Source organism: Kwoniella europaea, chromosome 1 (genome assembly GCF_036810445.1).
Source record: "Kwoniella europaea PYCC6329 chromosome 1, complete sequence".
In the NCBI taxonomy this organism is placed as follows: domain Eukaryota; kingdom Fungi; phylum Basidiomycota; class Tremellomycetes; order Tremellales; family Cryptococcaceae; genus Kwoniella; species Kwoniella europaea.
The window spans coordinates 4603549-4628141 of NC_089487.1; the positions used below are offsets into that span (position 1 = coordinate 4603549).

The 24593-nt window shown below is 43.1% G+C and overlaps 11 protein-coding genes across 11 annotated transcripts; 6 read left to right on the forward strand and 5 right to left on the reverse strand.

The window, feature by feature from the left end:
* Positions 1-138: 138 nt before the first annotated feature.
* On the forward strand, positions 139-1762 carry V865_001738 (uncharacterized protein; the record flags this gene model as incomplete). The annotated part of the gene is made up of 3 exons (XM_066225552.1): positions 139-326; positions 417-1248; positions 1373-1762. The coding sequence occupies 3 exons, from the start codon at positions 139-141 to the stop codon at positions 1760-1762; spliced, it is 1410 nt and encodes a 469-aa protein (XP_066081649.1).
* A 322-nt stretch (positions 1763-2084) lies between these two features.
* On the reverse strand, positions 2085-3196 carry V865_001739 (uncharacterized protein; the record flags this gene model as incomplete). Its single annotated transcript, XM_066225553.1, has 7 exons — positions 2085-2111; positions 2194-2227; positions 2299-2509; positions 2629-2703; positions 2791-2854; positions 2940-2977; positions 3178-3196. 7 exons carry the CDS (start codon positions 3194-3196, stop codon positions 2085-2087), a joined length of 468 nt encoding a protein of 155 aa, XP_066081650.1.
* Positions 3197-3682: 486 nt separating this feature from the next.
* Positions 3683-4522, forward strand: V865_001740 (uncharacterized protein; the record flags this gene model as incomplete). Its single annotated transcript, XM_066225554.1, has 1 exon — positions 3683-4522. The coding sequence occupies one exon, from the start codon at positions 3683-3685 to the stop codon at positions 4520-4522; it is 840 nt and encodes a 279-aa protein (XP_066081651.1).
* A 331-nt stretch (positions 4523-4853) lies between these two features.
* On the reverse strand, positions 4854-6742 carry V865_001741 (uncharacterized protein; the record flags this gene model as incomplete). Its single annotated transcript, XM_066225555.1, has 12 exons — positions 4854-4871; positions 4950-5095; positions 5186-5216; positions 5283-5290; positions 5375-5455; positions 5563-5715; positions 5797-5831; positions 5890-5973; positions 6076-6174; positions 6253-6369; positions 6447-6481; positions 6536-6742. The coding sequence occupies 12 exons, from the start codon at positions 6740-6742 to the stop codon at positions 4854-4856; spliced, it is 1014 nt and encodes a 337-aa protein (XP_066081652.1).
* A 477-nt stretch (positions 6743-7219) lies between these two features.
* On the forward strand, positions 7220-8884 carry V865_001742 (urate oxidase; the record flags this gene model as incomplete). Its single annotated transcript, XM_066225556.1, has 10 exons — positions 7220-7265; positions 7356-7430; positions 7500-7571; positions 7651-7668; positions 7744-7880; positions 7985-8120; positions 8200-8262; positions 8343-8530; positions 8615-8703; positions 8764-8884. 10 exons carry the CDS (start codon positions 7220-7222, stop codon positions 8882-8884), a joined length of 945 nt encoding a protein of 314 aa, XP_066081653.1.
* An 865-nt stretch (positions 8885-9749) lies between these two features.
* On the forward strand, positions 9750-11755 carry V865_001743 (uncharacterized protein; the record flags this gene model as incomplete). Its single annotated transcript, XM_066225557.1, has 7 exons — positions 9750-9783; positions 9849-9870; positions 9977-10122; positions 10357-11216; positions 11306-11415; positions 11478-11551; positions 11634-11755. The coding sequence occupies 7 exons, from the start codon at positions 9750-9752 to the stop codon at positions 11753-11755; spliced, it is 1368 nt and encodes a 455-aa protein (XP_066081654.1).
* An 864-nt stretch (positions 11756-12619) lies between these two features.
* V865_001744 (uncharacterized protein) lies at positions 12620-15958 on the reverse strand (the record flags this gene model as incomplete). The annotated part of the gene is made up of 11 exons (XM_066225558.1): positions 12620-12729; positions 12794-12860; positions 12946-13146; positions 13223-13354; positions 13416-13565; positions 13633-13761; positions 13884-14648; positions 14713-15317; positions 15382-15451; positions 15512-15655; positions 15809-15958. The coding sequence occupies 11 exons, from the start codon at positions 15956-15958 to the stop codon at positions 12620-12622; spliced, it is 2523 nt and encodes an 840-aa protein (XP_066081655.1).
* A 427-nt stretch (positions 15959-16385) lies between these two features.
* On the forward strand, positions 16386-19065 carry V865_001745 (uncharacterized protein; the record flags this gene model as incomplete). The annotated part of the gene is made up of 6 exons (XM_066225559.1): positions 16386-16507; positions 16592-16680; positions 16744-16871; positions 16941-17089; positions 17158-17294; positions 17357-19065. The coding sequence occupies 6 exons, from the start codon at positions 16386-16388 to the stop codon at positions 19063-19065; spliced, it is 2334 nt and encodes a 777-aa protein (XP_066081656.1).
* A 523-nt stretch (positions 19066-19588) lies between these two features.
* V865_001746 (uncharacterized protein) lies at positions 19589-22732 on the reverse strand (the record flags this gene model as incomplete). The annotated part of the gene is made up of 7 exons (XM_066225560.1): positions 19589-19723; positions 19814-19960; positions 20029-20164; positions 20249-21739; positions 21804-22468; positions 22536-22549; positions 22618-22732. The coding sequence occupies 7 exons, from the start codon at positions 22730-22732 to the stop codon at positions 19589-19591; spliced, it is 2703 nt and encodes a 900-aa protein (XP_066081657.1).
* A 315-nt stretch (positions 22733-23047) lies between these two features.
* V865_001747 (uncharacterized protein) lies at positions 23048-23966 on the forward strand (the record flags this gene model as incomplete). Its single annotated transcript, XM_066225561.1, has 5 exons — positions 23048-23230; positions 23298-23373; positions 23460-23648; positions 23731-23831; positions 23892-23966. 5 exons carry the CDS (start codon positions 23048-23050, stop codon positions 23964-23966), a joined length of 624 nt encoding a protein of 207 aa, XP_066081658.1.
* Positions 23967-24213: 247 nt separating this feature from the next.
* Positions 24214-24543, reverse strand: V865_001748 (uncharacterized protein; the record flags this gene model as incomplete). Its single annotated transcript, XM_066225562.1, has 1 exon — positions 24214-24543. One exon carries the CDS (start codon positions 24541-24543, stop codon positions 24214-24216), a length of 330 nt encoding a protein of 109 aa, XP_066081659.1.
* Between the last annotated feature and the right edge of the window lie 50 nt (positions 24544-24593).

Genomic DNA, 24593 nt, shown 5'->3' on the forward strand with positions numbered 1-24593 from the left:
CCATTTCTCAGTTCAAGGTGATTTGCCACCCAACTCGCTCAACTGGCTCAACGTCACAACAATAACCAGGATGAAGGATTAACAGACCACATAATCAAGATTCAAACCCACAGCTAGCTCGCTGATAACACCATCGTCATGTCCCTCAACAGCGTGGTGAACAACCTAGTAAGAGCAGCAGCAGGTATATCATCGACCATATCCGATGCAGACCTCGATGCGCACGTAGCCAAGCTACTAGCTGAAGAGGCAAAAGCGAGGGAATTGAAATGGTCTGAACTGGGACTGACCGGTCTACTGGGTAATTCACTAGATAGGAATGGATCGTGAGTTATACAAATGCATTTATAGATTGTACTCGCACGAGCTTATGAGGATATCAAGCTAATATATATATAACATGGGAATGTCTGTAGTCCAGATTCATCCCTACCCAAAACGAATAAGAGATTTTTGGCCTCGGTGATACGTACAGTCGATGGACATAATTCAGCCTTACTCAAAGCTCAGGCTCAATCTGCCAGAGATGCCAGGGGCGAATCATCACGAAATGGAAGGGGGATAGGAGGAAGTAGGATGTTCGGCGGAGCTTTGAGGGATATGAGCAGGAATGGGAATGGGAATGGGAATGGTAAAGGGAAAGAAAGAGAGAGGGAGGATCGTCATGTTAGAAGGGGAGGTGATAGAGGCACTAGAGATGCACGAGATGATAGGAGTTCAAACCGATATGATGAAGATAGTCATGCAAGAAGGTCTACGAGGCATGAGGAGGATGGCGAAAGAAGGTTTGGGAGGCACGATGATGATAGGGATCATTATAGGAGAAGAGATAGGTCAAGGGATAGACATGGAGATAGGTCGAGCGAGATAGATAGATATAGAGATCGTTCTAAAGAGAGCAGTCGCAAAAACGAGAAGCGATCTCGACATCATGGATCAGAAGATGAATTGACTGAACGACAATCGCGCCGCAAAGATCAACAATTGAATTCAGACATATCAGACAAACCAAATAGGCAGAGCAGATCACCTCTGCGTACAGAGAAACCACAGGATCCTGCAAAAGCTCCATCACCTTCTCGTTCCCCTTCACCTGACCCACCTGCTGCACCAATATCCAAGATGGACAAATACTTCAACTCGACTTACGACCCCCGACTAGATTTTGCACCTATCCCTAAAGAGGGTATGATAGCTGATGTGGGGTGGGAAAATATGTTGGCGGTATTGAAAGAGAAGGGTAGGAAGGTGAGTCATCATTACACATATCAAATTCTCTCGTTTGGCATATACCTCATCTCGGATCTCTCAGAAAGAGCGTTACATGAAGCGTTAGATCAGATTGACTGACAAGAGATCCCTTGTAACACAGAAACGCCATCAATCACCTACATTATCGGACACGATTCCCGAACCACCTCAGGGTGTCCTCCCCTCGCGTCGACTCTCCCCTGATCGAGATCGATACGATGAACTCAGTCGTAAGCTTGAAAAAAAGGACACGAAGAAACGAAAAGAAGAGCGTAAAAGACGTAGGGGATCGTCCTACGATTCATCGGACGATGAAAGAGAGAAGCGTAAAGAACGGAAAAGAAAGGAGAAACAGAAAGAGAAAAAGAAAGAAAGAGAGGACGAAGAGAAATATGGTGGATTGAGGAAAGAAGGTGGAGTGGGAGTAGGAGTTAGCAAGAGTGGGATTTTGGAGGGGTACGAGTATGTTAAGAAAGGAGGAACGAGGGAATGGGATGTTGGGAAGGAGTAACCTCATGATATTGTTATTTGATGTTGACATACTTATACACATATGTGTAGGTTATGCTTACAAATGTATGATAGTATGATACATCCACCTCACTTTATGGTGTGTTTGACGCATTAATCAAATAACTTGAAATTAAAATCGCAGACGTTCGAGTTATTTGCATAATCATATACATTTATGGATTGTTCTTGTTTTTTGACGTTGTTTTTGGTAACTTGAATTCAAGAAAAGATCATATACTAGTCATTGGGTTCGTATGTAAGTAGAAGAAAAAAAAAGATATCGATGCTGGTTGGGATTTGAGAAGTATTTGAGATCATATCTACATTCCAACCCAGCTTTTGACGAGCTAAGCACGAAGATTACAATCATGAGATTAGCATGTACCGTAAATACACATCATGCTGACCATTTCAGTCGATATCACTTACAGTTCGCGCATATGGGATATACGAAAGCGAGTACCTATATACCATGCACAAAAATATCAGTATCAAATCCAATAACTTCTACGACTTGAAGAAACGAGGACTTACCATAGAAAAGCGAGATACTGAACAATGACAAAGACAATACAAAGTATAGCAGGCAACACGAACGCACTGACGAACGTCATTACTATCGCTGCGAATAACAGGACGGTAGCAACGACTCGAACGGGTTTGAACATTTTCTCTAGTTGCGTTTTGAAACCGATCAAGAATCCTGTTCCGACCAAGGAGAGGATCGCTCCTACTGCGAAGAGAGCTATGAAAAGGGTATGCATAAGCAGACATACACGCAGACATACAAGGGATTTGGATCTCCACAAGATGACATAAGATGACATGGTCTTTTGATGATAGATATACAGAAAACACACTTACTTGCAAATGCTCCTGTTGCACCTAAGAACAACAAAATAGCTCCCAACAAGGATATACCCAAACCACCAACATAACCTATAAAACATAGTGTCGCGCTACATCAGTCATGATCCTTATATATAACATGATACACATGGATCATAATCTGGGGACGACACTTACACGCTGCGAATCCACCTAATCTCTGAGTCCTCGTTAATCCCAAGCTCGAATAAGCCGATTGATTCTATACAGTATCATCCACAACATTAGCTGAATGGGATCCCCATTGTACAGTTATCACATCATATCAATGTGAGGATGGTACGCACACCTCCGAAGATTGCATCATCCGTTTGAGCTTCCAAGTCTGTTGGTTATACCGTATAAACCGAGTGGATGATGTGAGATGGTAGGCAAGTTTCAAATGTATCGTCGCAAGGGAAGAGTGCGATTATTGATAATATTCAGAGTATGAATGGAAGCAGGCAGAAGTAGATCCATCAGTCAGCCCTAACCTATTATGCTTCACAGTCCAACATCCTATCGTACAGATGTTATGTTACTCACTAAACCACTTCCTGGACATTTTGCTGTTTCACGGAAATGACAATAAGCAGAACAAGGCGAGATTGATTACGTTTGAGTTTTGATAACGATATACCAAAAGATCTGGCTTTAGTTCCAATGCTTGTCGTCGCTGATGCTGTTGAAACTGCTGTTGCTGTCGCTGTCGTTGACTTCGTTGTTGTTATCATTGACCACGTCGCGTCGGCCATTTCGTCCAACTTTTCAATTGATTGACCAAAGGCTATGCATCATCGCAAATTCCTTTATTTCGTAATCTCATTTAGTTCCTTGGTTGGTTTGTCCTATTCCCCGCGCGGTAAGTACCGCACAGATCTCTTTTTTTGCCACCCAAGTTTAAGCCAATCCACTCAACTGCATCCTATCTATCCTCCACTTGGACCTTTATCACTTTGTTCTCACCTCCTGCACTCTTTCTTGGTGATACCTCTTCACGTAGATTCATCTCTCGTGGCTATCGCAGTTATAGAGCAAATCTCCATCAACCATGGCCTCCTCCATCACCCCGCCCGACCCAACTCTCAATCACCTCCTCACCCTCCCACCACTCCTCCAACCCATCTCTCCACCTCTCGCAGCCCTCCATCTCGCCAGGGTACGCTTATCCCTATCCGTCCCCACGTCTTCATCGTATATGGCAAAATCTCTGGACGATTGGTGTAATCTCTGTGGCGGACTGAGACTTCATCTGGGAGGTGCTCAACCTCAACCATCAACTAAGAAACGTAAACGGAAAGGTGGGATATGCGGGACATGTGGAGAGATGTATAAGAAACCTTTATCTGATAAGAGTACTTTGGCGGATTATCCACCTGCGAGGAGAACTAGGAGGATGAAGAGGGACGAGCATCAGCAACAGCAGCAGCACCAGCAGCAGCAATCTGAAATAACATCAAAGTCGCAAAAAGGACAACAGAGTAAAAATATCGTTGTCGATCGATCTGAGGAAATGAATAAATCAGAATCAAATTTAGATGTTCAACCAGTATCAAATCCTCAACAAGATAGACATCCCAACAATACCTCTCAATCAAGCACACGGCCAGATGTAGAAAATAATCCACCAAAACTACTCTCTCGTCCTTCCCTATCACATATCCCCAATTCATCCCCCAACTTACCCACCTATCCTGCTTCCCAACCAAAACCCACCAGTACCGTCAACAGCAGCAGTGGTAAAAAACTTTTTACGGGTGCGGGTGCAAGTGCAAGTGCAAGTGCGAATAGTAAGAAAAAGAAAAAATCTGGTTTAGCGAAATTATTAGCTGAGAATAAAGAGAGGGAAATGGTCATTAAAGGATCAGGAGGGATGTGGGGTCTGGGATAGGTAGAACCAAGGTGTGCGGTCATCATCACAAGTGTCAATCGATCTACCGAGGGCCATTTAAGGATGCTTAGATGTTCCAGTGGTTGTAGACGTTGATCAGACCACGATCCGAGGCACTGCCATCAATCCACCAATCTACAGTGTGTACGAAAGTGAACAAGAGACAGTTTGTACGAGTACGGCCTATCAATTGTAATTTCACTTTTACTTGTATTTGTACTATTTGTACTTTTCATACCAATCGTGACCAATATGTAAAATCACTACTACACATCGAAAATGTATCACGTATTATTCCAATACGTTTTCAACACGTCATCTCATAGCTGGCTTATTTCTTATTTTCGTACTAAAAGGACAGATCCCATCAGCAATCAGTTCATTCCATATACCATCAAAGTCAACTGCCAATCCTTGCCTTACTCACCTCGTAGAAACCTTGACCGCTCTTCCTACCCAATTTACCTTCTTTAACCAGCTTTTCCAACAGTTCAATAGGTTCGACCAGCTCTTTGGAGATTTGACCCGACGCTGCTTTTTCGCGCCATCCCTGAGCGATGTACGAGGTCGTATCTGTGACGATAAGGGGTCTTAGCTCCCGTCAAGGTATCTCGATGACACGTTCACATGGTTGAGGTTGTATTTATTAGCGAAAGTACTCACCTAATCCAACGAAATCAAGAAGCTTGAAAGGCTATGCATAATAGTGAATCAGCTTTCAAGCACTTCTCATGTTATCTGAAGGATTAGCTGAACCTACACCCATAGCTATACAAATGGATCTCACCAAGTCAGCTATTTTTTACATTCTTCCAAGCATGACTAGCTGATAGTCATGAGAAAAAGACTTACGATACCCTGCACCTAATTCCATAGCCGTATCTATATCTTCCGGAGTCGCATCTCCACGTTCGACCATTCTGATCGATTCCACTAGATGATGAGGCAGTACACAGGACGGAGGATATCAACGGACAGTCCAACAAATCGGATTTAACAAGATCAGGTCGTATCATTCTTAATCGGAAAAAATCTCTCACGTAAATAGGGTACCAATAATCTATTAACGATAAACCCAGGCGTATCATTACACGTAACAGGAGCTTTACCCATTCTCAGCGTGACTTCCTTCAATGATTCGTATGTTGAAGTTGAAGTCTGAGGTGTACGTATAATTTCGACCAATTTCATTGCTAATCGATTCAAATCACACCTTGTCAGCTTATCCATTTTTAGGTGAAGAGTCGTAGTTTACAATCGGTGATGTAACTTACCTGGAACGGGATTGAAGAAATGCAGTCCAGCGAATCTGCCCAGGACCAGATCAGCTCATCCATCGAATGAAATACGAAATGTATCTGACTAACCTCTCTTGTCGTTCTTTACCACACGATTCGGCAATCTCTTTAACGGACAGCGAAGAAGTATTAGTAGCGAAAATACATTCTGACCTAATTGCATTACCGTCGTATCCATAAATCAGCTCCATATACAAGCATTGTACATTTTCGAGTTTATCGCGTACTAAAACAGTACGGTGTGATTAAACTCACTTTGCTTTTGAATCTAAGAAACCAAACAGGTCACGCTTGACTTTGATAGATTCGATGATTGCTTCAATCACCAGATCGGTATTTTCGACTGCTTTACCACTATTCACCATACGATCTCATCAGTCAAAGAGAGTGAATCTGAAAGATATAATGTAGCTGATATGGACAGATACCCACGCATCAGTAGTAATCTCGATATTATCCATGATCTTCTTGGTGAATCCCTCAATATCATCTGGTGATTTCTTCTTGGCTACTCTGGACAGCGATTTTGAAATGATATTGAGACCGTTCCTACATTTGCACTATTATCAGCTCGTCGTATGACCCGAGGTAGGAATCGAGCTGATTCAAAAGTTCTTATGACTGACTCAAGTGCTTTATCAGTCACGTCGCTGAGCGTAACCTATATCCCATATCTGGTCAGCTAACGTTCCGTCCCATTCATACAATAGCTCACCTTCAACCCGCTCTGCGCTCCCACTTGAGCAATACCAGCACCCATCAACCCCGCTCCAAATACTGTCAATTTCTCAATCTTCGGTCCGTTCGAGGCAGGGGAAGTCGAGAGGTGTCTTTGGATCGAAGACAGTCGGGTCGCAGCCGCTGCGTTGAGCTGAGAGCGAGTGGTAGACATTGCTGCTGTACGAAGAATCGGTGAGAGCATGTTGATAGTTAGGATGAAGATGTCAGATGATACTGTTTTCGGGTGGATTGACAACGTAAAGACGGGATAGAAGGTCATTCAATTGACTGGAATCTGTCTACTTGGTTTTGTGATTTCGTCCACTGACCGCTTATACACCAGCGCTGTTAACCGTCATCACGAATCACGTGATTTGAGATCTATTTGAGTACTTCCAATGGAAATGGCCCCGGTATTGGAGTATGTTGCTCATCCGATAACGTCGGGAGATAAGGACGATACGATATGCACCACCACCTATCGAAAGGAGAGAGAGAAAGACGATACGGGCAGATAGGATGAATTAGGAATACTGGTAAAAAAGCAAAGAAGAAGAAAAGAACACTCCACAAGGTATATAACATAGCAAGTCTTCCCATCTATCAAAATTCATTCCCCAGTATTCCTTTGTCTTTGTATCCTATTCATACTCCAATTTACACCGACATAATAAACATCATGTCCACCTCTCAAGATCTTGGTTATCTCTCAGCTGCCAGATATGGTGAGTATCTCTTGCATATATACCTCTTACCTTGATATAAGGTTATCAAAATCAAGAGGGCTATGAGCTAATCTCATTGTACGATAATAGGTAAACAACTGGTCAAAATTGCTAGAGTCGTAAGAGAAGGTGATCAACATTTCATCGTCGAATACGTTATAAGAGGTGAGCTGAATTTTTAGGCTTTCCTGCCAAGTCGGAGGAAAACAAGAGCTAATATCTGAATGAGTATAGCTCTACTCGAAGGGGATATCGAAACTTCTTATACCGAAGCTGATAATACCGTAGTGGTAGCTACTGACAGTGGTGAGTTATTTCTCCATGTCTCATTCATCTCATCATATGTATCACTTTGCTGATGATTCTCATATATTGCTCATGATAGTCAAGAACACATGTAATGGTAAGTCGTGACATCTTCTCACCACTGCAACCCAGATAACGGTCAAAAGCTGAGCCTCATGCTGTATCTCCCCAGTTTTCGCCAAAACCTCACCTCACGTCTTGAACGCACCTGTCTTCGCTTTACACCTAGGAATCCACTTCGTCACGAAATACGCTCATATCTCAAAAGCGTTTATCGATATTGAACAACTCAAATGGTCCAGGATCGAGGTAAGCTATCCCCCTAACTTGATTTGGCTACCCCTCAATCAGATAGGCAAAACTCACGTGTGAAAATATGAGAAGCTTATTGTTTTGATCTGTTATAAAAATAGGTAAATGGTAAACCCCATAAATGGTCTTTTATCAGAGATGGCGATGAGAAATCCCTAGTGGAATGCGTAGTTGATGCCTCGGGTGGTAAAGACAGTGTTAAAGCGGATTTGAAAGTTGGTATGAAAGATCTACTTGGTGAGTTTACCTTGATACTTGGCACGGATTGGCAAAGATATGTAATGATTCGAAACAATGTGCTGATAACTTATGCTAGTCCTTAAAACTAGTGGTTCGGCATTTGAGAATTTCTACAGAGATGAATTCACCACACTTGCAGGTAAGTTCTCATCTTCAACTTGAACTTTGACGTATTCCCCTTAGCTCATGTGTGTCTCCTGTCTTGTTGTCATTTATCAGATGTATCCGATCGAATCTTCTCTACTTCCGTATCAATCCAATCTACCATCACCCTCCCACCTAATACTCCATTGACCATCGATAACTTGTCTGATATCGCAAAAGAACTCGATTTCCCTAAATTGACCAGTCAAATCAGGAAAGATGTACTGGAGACGTTTGCTGAAGATGAAAGTGCGAGTGTACAGGTGAGCTCTACTTTTCTCTCGCATACACTCTCTCTCTGCGATTCCTTACTGATTCATTTATGTCTTGTTTTTCTTTTTGGATAGGCAACAATGTACATTACCATGCAAAACATCCTCAAATCTTGCCCTGCGGTCAAAGAGACTTCCATGCAATTACCTAACAAACATTACATGTGAGTTTTGGTTCAATGATACACGATAGGCACAAGCTAAACATCGTGCACTTATAATAGCCCAATAAACTTGTCCGCTTTCAAGCTTGATAATGGTCTAGGATACGAGGGAGGTGCAGAGGTGTTCCACCCCACGGCTGATCCTAGTGGTTATATCACTGCTACGGTGACTAGGAAATAGAGTGCGATGTTGGGGTTGTGACAAGGAAATTATACGAAGATAGATTGTTTCTCGATTTCTCTTTCTGGGTTGATTAGGTTCGGTATGTATTAACTCGTACTTGGTTTGCTTGGTGCTCTTGATGCAAATTTCTTTTACTGGCAGATAAGTCAATAGCATGCATCCTCAAACTCATTCTCATTTGGTGTCATTACGATTCATTACCAAAATGACTGAAAATCAAGCGCGTACTTTCTAATGAGTTTCCTAATGCCATTCTTTTCCTCTAATTGTGCCTCAACACTTTCCAAAGCTGTGCTTTTAAGGGTTTGTGACATCAAGTTGAGTTCAAGTTCCAGATGATCACGATGAAGACCATCATCCAACAAGGTAGTCGTCCATACAAAGCATCCTATTCTTTCGTAGCAGCCAAAATAAAATGATATAAAGGAACTATTCTTGACTCGCCAAGACATACATACGAATACTCACTCAGAAAAATACCGACAAAAGAATAGGAAGTAGCATTCGCATAAACGCGGGGCAGGATTGTTAGTCTTTTACAAGTTAGTCTTGAGTGCGCAGGCTAAGTTTGGGCGAGGCTTGTTACGCGTGATCTGGGAGATCTTCTCTTTTCACACTTTAGATTCGTGCTTTTTCTTTTTCCACTGTTTATCCATTTTGTATCTCTTTGTTCATACTATAGCATATAATCGTATATACATACACATTCGATTTTGACTCACCCACGGCGGAGTCCTGTTCAAGCCTACTCTACATTCGTTCTTATCGCCTAAACAAGTTACGGGGAGAAGAAGAGAAGGGAGTGTGAGAAAGGAATCTGGACCCACCTATCGAAAGAAAGAGGTATTAAAGATATAATAGGATGTTATATCTCACAGCAGATAAATTCCCAGTCTGTAAGTAGTATCATACAACGCATGAGTGAATGTTGCTGATGGATTGTTGGATATGGGATATGTAGTTGTACCATTTGGTGTGATAGGGTGAGTCCTATCTTCCTGCTTCTCTTCGTTTGACTCTCTCTCTCTGTGTTCTCCTGAATATGTCAAAATACAGATTCCACAGATGCTAACTCATTGTGCTCTGAAGTTTCTACCGATACCTATGGTACATCATCCGATTACTTGCCAGAGCAGCCTATCGACCTATTCCCTTACCACAAAACCCAACGTATGTAGCAGCAGAGGATGTCACGATTATCGTTCCTACGATTGACGCAGGAGAGGAGTTCAGGGGTGAGTGGGATTTTTCTTCATTCACCTTGGAGGTGTATATAGCATACGAGAAACCTTTTTTTTATAATTCTGAATCGGGTGAAATTCGTTCTCATTTCTCTGCGCACACATTTGCATCATAACGAGGTCTTTCCTACGTTCTGCATCTATCCTTTCCTTACCATGTTTGCTATATCTCCACAAACATGTAGATTAACTCCGCTGACGTATCGCTCTCACATTACACGTATACAGAAGCAGCATTCTCATGGCTTGAAGGTTCTCCCAAGGAAATCATCATCGTCACCGAAGACAAGATGGTTGGACCCCTTCAAGAACTGGCCAATTCCGTCGACCCATCTCGAATCCGAGTTCTAACAGTTCCATTCGCCAACAAACGATTACAGATGGCTCACGGTATTCGAAATACCACGACGGACATCATTGTATTCGCGGATGACGATGCTATCTGGCCACCTACCCTTTTACCCTACGTTCTAGCATGTTTCGAAGATCAGCAAGTAGGTGGTGTAGGTACTTCCCAAAGGGTAAAACCATGTGGTGATTCAATGACCATATGGGAAGTACTTGCTGCTTTCCGATTAACAATCCGTAATATTGAAATCGCAAGTTCGACACATATAGATGGTGGTATACCATGTTTGTCTGGTCGTACAGCAGCCTACAGAACGGTTATCTTAAAAGATCCAGATTTCTTACATGGTTTCACGAATGATCTATGGCTGGGGAAATATCACCTAAATTCAGGTGATGATAAATTCTTGACTAGATGGATGGTATCTCACGGTTGGAATACATACGTTCAAGTTTGTAAAGAGGCGGAACTTCTTTCGACAATGAAACCTAATTGGAGATTTTTGAAACAAGTTTTAAGATGGACTAGAAATACCTGGAGATCAGATTTCAGATCAATTTTTACAGAGAGATACGTATGGACCAAACACCCTTATGTGGCTTATACTATGATCGATAAATTCATAAATCCCTTGACGTTATTGGTTGGACCGGTGTTGGTCATTTATCTGATTGTGAAATCCACGAAGAATGTGGAAGATGGAGGTTATCATTTACCAGCTTGGAGGATTGTCATTTCGGTGAGTGAGAGTATAAATCTCACTCTCTGCCCTATGGACGATATCCTCGTACGGGATAAATTGTGGCTGATTCACATTTACTCTCATAGTACCTCGTCTGGCTCATGGTCACTCGTACTGCCAAATTGCTACCGCATTTATGGTACAGACCTTCTCACATCATCTACGTTCCAGCTTGGATCTTATTCGGTTATTACTTGTAAGCTTATCTTTTGTCCCTCGGTGTGACGACAGTACAGCTGATTTGAATGAAATGCTCAGCGCCATCATGAAGTTGTACGCTTTATTCACTTTACACGAGACTGGATGGGGTACAAGAGCAGGTATTGGAGATCGTAAGTTGATTCGTATACATGATATTCTGCACAAAACTGGAAACGACTTCGTGATCAATGCTAACATTCGTTACGTCCACAGCCGCTACTGCCACCACCGCCGCTCAACAGGAGAAGAAAGCTGATCCAGTGTTCGGTGGGGGAGGCACGGGTGATCATGGGATGTACGATGCTGAATCGAACGGATTGGCAAGGAAGGGATAAGCGGGAACAGAGAGAACGAAGAAGTTGTTTCATGATTTTTCTGGAAAGAAAAAAGAGAAGAAAGGAAAGATCATGATGAATGATGTTGATGATGTTATTTCACGGTAATGAATTCACTCTTTAGATGATCGTTATGGACTTTATGCGTATGAACCTGGAAGGAAAAGGAAAATGACAAGGAGGATAGAAACCGGGAAAAAGCCAAAGGTTTTTATAAATTTTGTTTTAGATTTCTAGTTCGACAGTGGTAGTGGTAGTGTGTCAAGAGTGGAGTCAAGTCACTTTTTAACGCAAAATTTCATATATCATATTCATATACCTGTTTCACCTATATAACATATAACATACATATTTCATATATTATTCATATACACATGTATCACATGTATACACCATCCACCCTAGCAGGCTAATTAGTCACAGACTCATCGCGGATCGATACAAATGGTGGGTCATGCGTGAACCTTGCCAAAGCAATCACTACGTCCAATCAACAAACGTATTGTGCTGTACTATCTCACCGATCGATATTATCCAACTAATATTGCATTGTCACTTAGTACCACTAACAGTTGATAATTCAATCGATCGTTTTCGTTCATACGATACATCCTTCCATACTATGTAACCCTATGAAATCTCCTTCCTCTCAAAGTATATACCATGTTACTCTATACCAAAGATACAACCTGATGTCGCATGGCCACAGGTCTACGTCTAGTCTACCAGGTACTGAGACTACGACGGGCAGTGGATCTCGCTGCAGCTTTGTAAAAGCAAGATACACCAAGACCGAGACAGGATTAACCTCTTCCAGCCAGTCCGCAACTGAATATGTCTGTGAGATTCTTCATGAAGATCCGATCACTGCCAGTAAAGGGTTTGGATATCTTCTTTTGCAAATGCTAATCCACATGCAGGACATTTACGTTGTCTCGATGCTATTCTCGCTTCCAGACACGATTTGCAGAAGGCTAAAGGAGTACATCGAATATCAATTATCAGATCGTTCACCCTCAGTGGAATTCTGACACTTACTGTGCATACATTTGACAATGACCTGCTGTTTGAAGTTCTGTTCGCAACATGAACATCGGAGGAGTTTCTATAACAAAGCCATCCAAGTGTCAGTCTCAATCTGATTATGACAGCAAACAATGTCAAGTCCCCCCATGGACTTTGTAACTCACCAATAACTTGTCCCTCTCCTCTTTCATCTGCCACTCTCCAGCAGACATATCCTTATCCCTCTCAGCAGCAGATATAGCTTCCTGCCGTTCCTTCAACTTTTTGATAGTCTTCGCAGAAGTATCAACCTCATCTTGAAGTTTCGCTCGTGCTTCCTTCTCAGCTGTAGCTTCGGCCACTCGTTGGTGCATTATTTGTTGAGCCTAAATGACAAATAACAAAGAATATCATTAGGTCAGCTAAACCCCCCTTCCGATTTCGGTTGTTCCAGCTACGTACCTCGGCTAAAGCAGCTTGGGATTGCTGCAACCTTAATTCCAGTTGAGTCTTCTCAGAAGTCGTAGATGCTAATTGAGTTTGCAATTCCAATGCAGAGTTCTTCAGCGATGTCATGCCTTTTTCGTTGGCAGTCTGTCACGAAATCATTAGCTACATACCTGTCCGCCTGCCAGGCTTGGGACAGCTAACTTACCACTTGTACCCTCAGATTCTGCTCGACTTCCGCAGCTCTCTCCAACAATTTCAACTGCTTCTCCACAGTCCTTTGAGCAAGTTTCCATTCAGCTTCCACGGCTTCCTTGGCTCTCATAGCAGAGAAGAACTTGTTGTCCGCTTTCGCTTTCTGCGGGTGCGATATCCTTGTCAGCTAATCGTTTGAAATGTAACGAAGTCGGTCAAAATGAGCTCACCTCAGTAGAAAGACGAGAAATTTTCGACTCTCCATCTTTCAGTTCGAAAACTTTGCTTTGGACGGTTTGGTCGAGATTCTCCCACAATTTGGACAATCCTTCAACCTCGGTGTAGAGAGCATTGGTAGCCTATCACCATACGTCGAATCAGCAAAGAAAGTCGCAATAGCCAATATGACAGTAGGATTCAATGTTGAACCAGAAGAACGTGGGCGGGTCTCTGGCTCATCAAGTGAGTAGGGATCACTCACAGCTTCAGCTTCAGACAATCTCATTTCCAACAACTTTCTTTCCTTCTCTTTTTCTTCCAATTTCTTCGCCAGTTCGCCAACTTCCTCCGAAACCTGAGATTCCGGACCTAAGATCTTCTGATACTTCGCTAATGATCTTCTGGCCTCTTCCAACTCCACTCTCAGTTGAGCTTCCTCTTGAACACCTGTCGAATCTTCAGATGATTTCGAAAGTTGTGAATTCAAAGCATTTATTTGATCTTGAGCCGAAACCACTCTCTCCTCCAAATCTTTTATATAATCTTTATCGGCTGCTCCAGAATTACCTTCAACCCGCAAGAATTCAAGATAATGTTCCGAATCTGCATTTTGGTGAGAAGCTAGATAACCTTTCAATCGTCTCACTTCACTATTGAGGAAATTGATTCGTTCTTGTCTGGTTTTCGAGAGGTTTTCAAACTGTTCGGCATATTTGAGTTTTTCAGTTTCCCGTGATTTCCTTTCCATCAATTCCGAATTCATCTCATCTCTCTGACCTCTCAATCTAGCCAAGTCAGAATCTTTCTTCGAGATTTGTGATCTTAACGCATCGTTCTCGGCTTTCGCCTCTGATATAACTTGATCATGAAACTGTTGGTTGGAATCTCTCAAGTTATCGAGTTTCTTCTCACTTGTCTCGAATCGGCTTTGCAGCGAATTAGCACGATTGATATGCGTAGATAACTGCTGAAGATACACTTGGAAAAAGGGTGATTCTCGTAAAGCTGCTTCGGAAGGGTGATGTGCCTGCAAAACAAAAATGATAAGTGTATATTCCCTGGGTTTGTGAACCATGATATGTATGACTTACCAGAATCTTTAATCGGTCAACTTCTTGCTGCAATTGAGCTTGTTCACTTCTAAGTGTTTGCAATTGTTGCAATCTCGATTCCGCCAGCTGTTCCAATTCGGCAGTATCTTGCAAAGCGCCACTCGCTGATGGTCCAGCAGCAATACCAGCAGAAGGACCATTACCAAATGGCTTGACGTCTTCTTCAAGTTTACCATTTGGTGTCGCGTGACCTGATCCCCCATTCGATTTACTGGGTCCAGCAATACCGGGCGTACCGACTCTTTGACGTGATGATTCCTCTTTCCATTCTTGTATAGCTTTATCATGTTCCATCCGTTGTCTATCTAACGCTTTTTGCACTTTGATCAGATCTTTCTGGATAACATCCTTTGATTCGCTCAATGACGATATTTGCGTTTGGAGCAACTTTGAATTAGATCGTAAGGCACTTGATTCAGCTTCGAGCTTCAGACATCTTTTCTGTAACTCTTCGGTAGTGGACGATTGATGTTGGTTCTTGTTAGCCAAATCAACGAATCGTGAAACCAGTTGATGAGTGGTAGGTAATCGAGATTGTATTGCTTTTTCGAGTTCAGGTCGAACAGTCTGAGGTTCCAAATAAGCTGGAATGCACACTTATCAGCTCAAGGTCTTGGAACAGTATATTTCAGACAGTTGAATGCTTACGCTCTAAAACCTCTTGTTCATTGAGATCCACCTCTTGCTGTCCTCCGAGTTCCCTTATAGCGGCGACAACCTAATTATAAAGTATAGCTTCAGCGTTGGTCAAACACTGAATGTGAAGTAACAAGCTGACCTGATTCCAGCACAGCTCCACAGCATGAAAACTAGCTTCAAGCACGCGCCGTTGAGCTTCGACTTCGTTTGCTCTTTTCGCCTCTCGCTCGGATGCTCGACGGTATTCGAGCATCTGTCGGTAGATGGCTTCTTTACGTCGTACCTGGAGAAGGAAGAGTAATCAGACGTCAGCAGCTGTCCATCGTGATTGGTAATCATACCAGTATCGATAATTGATATCTGTCATCCCAGTTGATTGTATTTGAATGTCTCCAAGTACACCAAGAATGCTAGGATTAAGCGATCATACACTTACTTCCACTACTTTCATCCAATCTTCAATCCCATCCCCCTCACTATCATTGACCTGTGGACTCGCATGACCACTCAACACACGTCTTTTAGCTGAAGGGGATGGAGTGTCATCAATAGCATTATCGCGAACCCTTTTCAGGTCTGCGTTCATATTTTATTTTACGATCTTGTGAGCTGATGTTGTGCTCATGTATGAGGTTGAATGAAAAGGTGAAGTGTATGTTATTTTTGAGATGTAGGATATGAAGGGGAAGAGAGGATATCGAACAGAGGATGACAAGATGACCACAAGATGAAAGAATCGTAAAAGTCAAAGTGCAAGTACCAACTTACCGTAGCATCAGTAGGAGTGAATCGGTATTACCGCGGTGAATTGTGACTGTGGCACTTGTCTTGTTTGTTTTGCCACCCAATTACCCAATTACCCATTTACCCCGCATTCGAGGAGACGAGCATAACAAACATCTCTGCAACAGGCATCTACCTCACCTTCAACCCATATTCAACTAATCAATCGCTCTTGTCACCTACCTCACGCTCTTTGCGACCGACCTGTTCGGTCTATATTTCACCTCACGATGTCGGCTGGACTGTCAACTCTCGACTTACCACCAGCAAGCAACGGTTTCGGCCATGCGTCCGTACACAAGATGCCAAGTAATTCGACGATGGGATGGGAGGATGAAGAGGAAGATGTGACGTGGGTGTCTCGCTTTGGTCTGAGCTCGCTGCATGGCAGATGCGCTGGATTATTCTGCTGCTGACTTGCCTTTTACTGATGTAGCTTCGACTCGCCGCAAGAAGAGATAGCTCATTATAGGGAGAAATACAGACAGGCTATTGACATGTTGACGGAGACCAGAGCAGAGTTAGGTGAGCTGTCCGATTCCGCCTTCTTTCCATCATAGGCACAGAGCTCATGATAACTCTTTGCAGAGGAGTTCCAACAATCATCAAAAGAACTAGAGGATGAGATGGAACAGGAATTAGCTGCTAACGAGAAAGTCCAAGGGGAACTGAAAGAGAAGATCGAAAGGTTAGAGGGTGAGAAGGAGGAATGGAGGGTGAGTCTTCGATCGTGTTGCTCTCTTATAGCCATCGATATGTAAACTCACTATTTAATCCTCTACTAGTCGAAACAAATCGCTTTACAGAAGCTGCATAGTTCAACTACTGCAGCTATGCAGCGCGAAATGGATAATCTACGTTCAGAAAGGGATAAAACCTTGGTCGCTCTGAGGGACTTGGAAATGGGTAATGACGAGTTGGAAAGGAATGAGAGGTCAGTTATCCGCTCCGAGGCTTTTGACGTGGTAAAAAATGTGGCTGACGATGGCTCTAATCGCGCAGAGTGGCCGTTTCTTCTTTGCTGGATTTGGAAAGCAAGTATAACCGAGCTATCGAGGAGAAAACATTGTTAGAACAAGAGATTGTACAGAAACAAGAGCTGGAAGAGGAATGCCAGAGGCTGAAGGATGAAATGCGAGGTGAGCCGCTAAATGATCCGCTGTCTTCCAGGAATCTAGCTCATCTGAGATTTCTGATATAGATGCGAATAATGAAATCTCAATATTGAAAGATCAACTCGCACGAATGAGCCTTCCAACACCACCCTCATCGATATCCGAACCTATCTCATCCTCACCTACACAAGAACCACCTCGAGAACTAGCTGAAGAAGAGGAGAGAGAGAATGAGGTTGATCCAGCTTCTATACCTTTACCGCCGCCCGTACCCTATAAATCAATCAACGCAAGCAGTATTCCCCAATCACCTTCACGCAGATTGCCCAGAAGCGCCACTTCCTCTTCTATACCTATCTCATCACCCATTACCAAAAAATTCGCTTCGACTTCAATCCCACAATCACCTACAATGTCTTCCTTATCACGTTCGACGACTTCTAGAAACTTGGCTGCCGCTGCTAAATTTACTCCTACGCCTGTCCGAACACGTACTAAGTCAGGTTTGCATCAATCGCAAGGATTGGGTGGTAATTCCCCTGGAACGGTTAGAGTCGCAGCAGTTCAACAGACGAAATCTAGAGGATTCAAATTACTACATGATTTACAAGCTAGGTTGAAAGCTACAGACGACAAATTGGGTGTAGCCAAGGTACCTAGACGAAACGTATCGAATCCTCTATCCAACTTTGGTGGTGGCGGTACAAAATCCAGATCAACTTCTGCTGCATCTTCAGCCAAAGAAGAGAAGTCACAACAACCACCACAACCTAAATTGACTAATCCCAGAATAACTGCATTATCTCAAAGTCAAAGCCAGAGTCAAGCGGGTGGTGGTACTCCCATGGCAAGTTCCAACAGCTCGTCATTGATGTCTCCAAATGGATGGGTATTGGTAGATGGAGAAGAGGATGATTTCCTAAATACACCTACGGCCAATTCGAATGGTTTCAGACAAAGGGAAGAACCGTTATCACCTATAGATCAGACTTTCGGTATAGGCATAGCTCCTAGAGCAGTATCTAGTGCATCAAAGTCTTCTCAGCGCTCATTACCTTCTAGACCTGGTATACCTAGTCCGTTAACAAACGTCAATGGTTTAAACAAATCTACTACAACCACTACTACCACAACGGTTAATGGTAGAATAAGTAGGAAACCAACCACAACTGTCCCATTCCCCACCACGAACCATCCAAATAGGACGGTGAAGTATCAAAATGGAATAAGTAGAATACAAGCTTCTCCTGGTAAATCCAAACCTCGACCAACAGCTACACCAATGACACCGGGTAGTAGTAGACCATTATCACCCTCGACTTCGACATCCAGACCAATGTCACCTTCGATGATACCTACTTCCACTTCCTCTTCCAGACCGATGTCCCCATCTTCAATGAATAGTATGACAAGCGCATCAAGACCAATGTCTCCATCAATGTTACCTCGTGTCCAGCCACTTAGGGCACCATCACCATCCATATCAGCTGTCACTTCTTCCGCATCTTCGTCTAGACCATCAAGTAGAATGGGAATAGGTAGAGGTCCACCACCTTCTTTCCATAATCGAAATCCTAATCCCTTATCCGTATCCACCAGCAATGGCGCTAGCGGACAACAGGGATTGAGGAGATCTACAAGAAGATCTTCTGTTGGAGCTCATGAACCTCCTACTGGTATACCTGCACCATCATCAAGAGGAGATGGATCTAGAACACCAGTAAGACCCGTTACGATCCATGGGGATACACCGCCGCCTGTTCCCAGGATACCTAGTGCGTTGAGAAAGAAGTAGAGTAATGGGTATGTAGGTCATAGATGTTTTGACATGTACTTTGTTTATAATGCATATGACACATATGATGTTCAATGAGATCATGAGATTATCGAATTACAAATAGAATGAATCACGGAAATACTGTAACGGGCATACAACAGATATGTGAACTTTCAAAGATACAGCGAAATGATAACGAACAAATACACATAACTATGTAAATGAGAATAAGAAGCGACTTCTAAAGATATACACACCATGAACTGGATATGAGAATGGTCTTCTCTTACCAGGGAGATAAGAAAATGAATGGTACGTTCCGAATCTCGATCTTGATTCTTGAGTCATGTGGGTCATTAGTTTCTTGAAATATCATGATCATCATGTTCAGCATGATTATTCACTTTCTTCTTCCTCCACTGACCATCTTTTCGTCTATCGAACGATGAAAAATCCATAAATCAGCTCTACTCAACATTCCCTTCTAACAACCATTCATCCGCAGGTCGCAGACCAGTTAATGACTGTATTGCCAATACACTCACAAAGCTTCTCGTCTGATTCTCTCTTCTTTCCCTTTCATCATCTTATCAGCCTGTTCATTTTGTTCCCTAACATCTTGAGTCGAGGGGAAACCGATCTTCCAATACCCAGGTGGCGTCGGCGGTTTCGCCCACTACGTGAATCAAACGAAGACCAAACCATTAGAACCATTTCTGATCAGAAGAAGATGTGAGGGATTGTAGTATTGTCAAATCATACTCACCGTCTCTCGATGTCTTGACACCATATTTTGATGTTCTCTCACTTGATCCGAAACCGTTTGATTATCCTCATGTTTATGGCTTTGAGCATCATCTCTCCATTTAGGAGCTTGGTTGAATCTAGGTATATCACCAATCTCTTCATACCACTATTCCGTTCAAAGCAATCATCAATGCAACGCTCTTTACACGCTGACAACATCAGATCACCACTCACATCTTTACAACATTCACAATCTCCTCCATGCATATTCCTCCTCTCAGCTTTCTTCCTTCTCACATCATGATATGCGAAATTATTGCCATCGTTCTGAGAGGGATTGATCTCATATTCTTCTCCTACCGTTCTATCCCTATGGAATTCCACAAATAATCAGCTATCAATCGGATACGGCTAATGGCCGATACTGCCCAGATTATACTTTGCAACGACTCACATTTCCTCTGGTCTGATATACCTTCCATTCCCTTTATATCCCTTATACAACTCTCGCTTTTCACTTACAGGCATCTTCGCCAATCTCTTCAATTTCAATGCTTTTTCCGACGGTGATAAACCCTCAGTTTTGATGTCGATAATCTTCCTTTTCTTCTCCGTCGACATCAATCCAGAGGACTGGGTGGGCGTACGAGTAAGAGTGCCAGTACCAGTGCTGGGTCCAGGAGTAGCGTTCCTCGGCGTCTCATGATCATGAACAGTCTGTCGCATCACTTTCTTCCTTAAACTATCACCACCAAGTATAACGGAACCACCACCTAATCTATCCCTCACCAAGGGTGTTCTGACAGTCATAGGTGTCGAAATGAAGTTATCAGGTGGTGAAGCAAAATCATCATCTTCATTTGTACTTTGATTGAGTCGTTTTTTCTTGGTAGGTGACTTGGATCTAGACCTGTTGGAACTGGATATACCATCATTCTCCACTCCCAGCCAAGGGGTCACGTGAGTAGGTCGGACAACTCGTCTGACAGGTTGTGGGGTGGCTGCCGGTACTTGAGGTTGTTGAGGGGTCGGTGTAGTTGACGAGGCGCTGGATCGTCGTGCTCGATGCAAAGATGGGGGACGAATGGGTGAAGCGTTTCTCCCTGATCCTTGGGTAGATTGAGTAGGAACAGCGCGGTTTTGGTGCGAGGAGACTTGATCAGATGAGCTGGTTTCGTTCGATCTAGTATGGCGATGGGAACCTTGATGAACCACTTTGTTATTCGCTAGACGAAGAGAAGACGAAGGTAGTTGGAAGTTGTTGATACCGTCCACAAGTTGACAACTCGTCATATGAGGTGGAACATCGATATCCATCATCCTCTCATTCGCATTCCCATCACTTCCCTGTTCAGCATAAGCCATATACTCTTCTTCATCGTTCATCGTTGGACCATTTCCCTTTGTGTCTTGTTTCCTGACATGTGGTAGAGATCCACTTTCCTCCACCAACACACCATTCCCAACGCCTTCTAAGGGTGCAAATCCATCATCTGGACCACCAACGGTCTTACCTGAGCTAGTGATATCGCCAGGTGTACCCGTCATCTCCCTTAACTCCAGCGATTGTCTAGCCTTCTTTTGAGCTCTTCTCTCGTCCTTCTTCTTCTTTCTTCCAATTTGTGACGCCTGATATTTCTTCATATGGTCTATATCCTCTTGATGGATCTTTCTCAACTTGTTATGCTCAGTCAGCAAGAGCTTATGAGCTTCCGATTGATGGTTATAAGCAGCTTGTAGATGATTACATCTCGCTTCAATAACGGTGTATTGCCTTGCGAGAGAGGTCGGCGAGGGTGGTGCTACACGAGAAGACGGCGATGTAAGAAGGGGAGTGAATGGCTTGAACGATTTGGGTTTGGTAGGTGTCATAGGTTGTGATGAAAGTTGAGAGGACAGCTGAGAAGAGGGAACGTTGAGATCTTGGGGTTGAAGTATCTTGGGACTATAAGATTGTGGCAAACCATTATAAGCTGAACATAATTGGGCAATCGATCGAAGCAGCTTACCTCTTCAATGCTTGTTCTGCAGCCTGTTCCTTCATCATCATCATTTCCGCCACAGCATTATCCCTCTCCTCTTTCAATTTCCTGATCTCTACTTTCAAATCGTCAGATTCTTTCTCGCCCCTCACCACATTCTCTTTCATATCGATGATATTCTCGTTATGTCTGGTCCCAATCTCCTTGATCTCCAACTCGAGATTACCAACTTTAGTCTCTAACTCCCTTTCCCGTGTTTGATACGCTTGATTGTCATCTTTCAACTTCTTTCTCTTCACTTCCAAATCTGATATTCTATCTCTCAATCCCGATGAGATAGCTCTTTCTCTCTCCAGCTCATCATCAAATTCCGTCTTCATATCTACTTTCTCCTGCTTTAATGATTGCACTTGTTCATCCAATAACCATATCCTCCTGTTCAATTTACCTTGTACGTCACCCTCACTGAGAGAACTCATAGAAGCTGATGCCGATAATGGGCGAGAATTCCACCATGAATCTGTATTCGGTGGCAGGGTATCTCTCTCGTTTCGCAGATTCACAATCTCCTTGTTGAGCTGTGTAATATGGGCTTGTCGCTGATCGATATCGTTCTCGAGTGATCTCTGACGCTCTTGTAAGGCCTTACATTCTCTTCGGAGACCAGTGAGGATCGGCGTCATCTGTTGGATCTGTATAATAAACATGATGAGCTGCTGTTGCTGTTCATGTCAAGAGATTTCGAGGTGGATAGCTCACTGCAGATGACATTTCTGTGATTTAGATACATGAGTTGTTAGCTTTCTACACTCGTGGGCAGGATAAACAATCGACAGCTTACCGCTGACCTTGGCTAGTTGCCGCTCCCAATCTGCACCGATACTCTCCTCGTCTCCCGGCTCGGCATCCCTTTGCGCGCCCATACATTCAGCTTGATATCCTGAACTTGAGGACATCGTAGTCGGCTGCAACTGTCAGATGATGAAGCCAAGCATGGATGTACTCGAGTATATAGGATGTAAGGAATCATGATTGATTGATGGTCTGGGGTTGAGTCACCCGATCATCAAAAGCATGCACGAACATTACTTGTGATCAATTACGTAATCAGTCGTCGACGCGTGCACAAACATCAACTGCAGCCAAAAGCAAAAAGCAAAAATCAAAACAACAGATAAGTTACTGGTAAATGAATCTGAAGCATTCTTTCACCTTGGCAGCTTTTACGTCTGTAATCCACAGCATATCTTTCCCTATAGCTGTAGGTCAACATGGAAGAACCCTCTTTATCACGATTGGTAGTCGATCGAGAACCCGAATGGCTCAGAGTGAAAGATAATGTTAGTTCGGCGATGTACAAGGTCATGGAGACTAGACTGGCTACCATGCCTGGAGGCAAAGATGGGGAGGCTGCGAAAGTCATGCGAAAGGAGTTGGAAAGTAGGCTGGGAAAGGTAAGTATGATGCCAAATTGGATGAAGATCGTAACTTGATACTGACACATACCCTCGGCCGTTATAGATACAAGAGAAAATGTTTGATATGAGCAAATATAATTTACAAGTCAACGGGCAGAATTATGAGAATTACGTAGAAGGTAAGCAAGATCCTTCATCTCCTTCTCCCATCCTGCTGGTAGCTAGAGGGGATCTCCAAGGCTGACATCGTTTGTACATTCCACAGCTACCGAAGGATTCGACGAGTCTCTTGATCGGCATATATGGGCCCTCCAGGTCGAAAGGACAGATTGGGAGAGCAAAACAGCGGAAAAGCGTAAGAGATGGCCAGAGATGTTCTACGGTGTGGAAGAGGATCTGGAAATGAGGAGGACGGACGTGGAATGGCTACCTGATGAAAATGATGGGAAGGAAGGTGAGTAATTGATGGACTCCCTTGATACCGTTGTCTTCCATTAATTACCTGGTTTTGACAATTTTGATCTCATTCGTCCCAGAAAACAAACTTCAGCCTAAAGATATACCTCCTCCAGAACGACATGAAGAAGTGAAAGAGACTTTCAAAGTGGTTGTCGATAATTTAGCTGAAGTGGTCAAGGTGAGCTCACCTCCAATCATCTCTCTAAAGCTGAACCTGAGCTTATGATCAATTTTGTAGTCTGCGCCAATACAATTGCAACGTGCGCAAAGAGCTCAAACTGTCAGAGAGGAGATATCAAGTCTACCGCCATAATCGGTATGGTCTACGGCACTTTCATGCTATTTGATTTTGTGACAGTAGACTCTTCTTGAATGACGTTATGACATGATGACATCGATTGATACATTAGGTTTTCATATTTATATACAACATGTTTTCATTGTTTGTTTTCGTTCTGGTTCATTTCCATATGATATGTATTGTTGTATCTTCTCTACTCGAATTTACCAATCAGCTGCCATCGATATATATGACCAGATACCGCACGAATGCTTACTCTTCAGAACTCATCTCTCTTAGCTCGTTGTTTAGGTTCATCCATAACCTTGACGCTCTTTACCCCTTCACTCCTTTTTACTTTCTCTATTAAATCTTGTTGGGAAGTCTGCCAATTCTCGTCATGCCTCTTGACAGGTTGTCCATGAGATTGAATTTGATAAATCCCTTCTCCAGATAATTCACCTATCGGACCCAGATACTTTACTTCGACATTGTTGAGTGATATGGCCGATGGAGGTTCAGGTGATGAATATGATACGTGGATATATACCTGGTCGACCTCTAGCTTGATGGGTTTGACAGGGGCTTTGGATGATGATGCTGCTGCCATGATGATGAAAGGGAATAGAAGCGAAAGGAAGGTTGAGGATCGAATCTTAC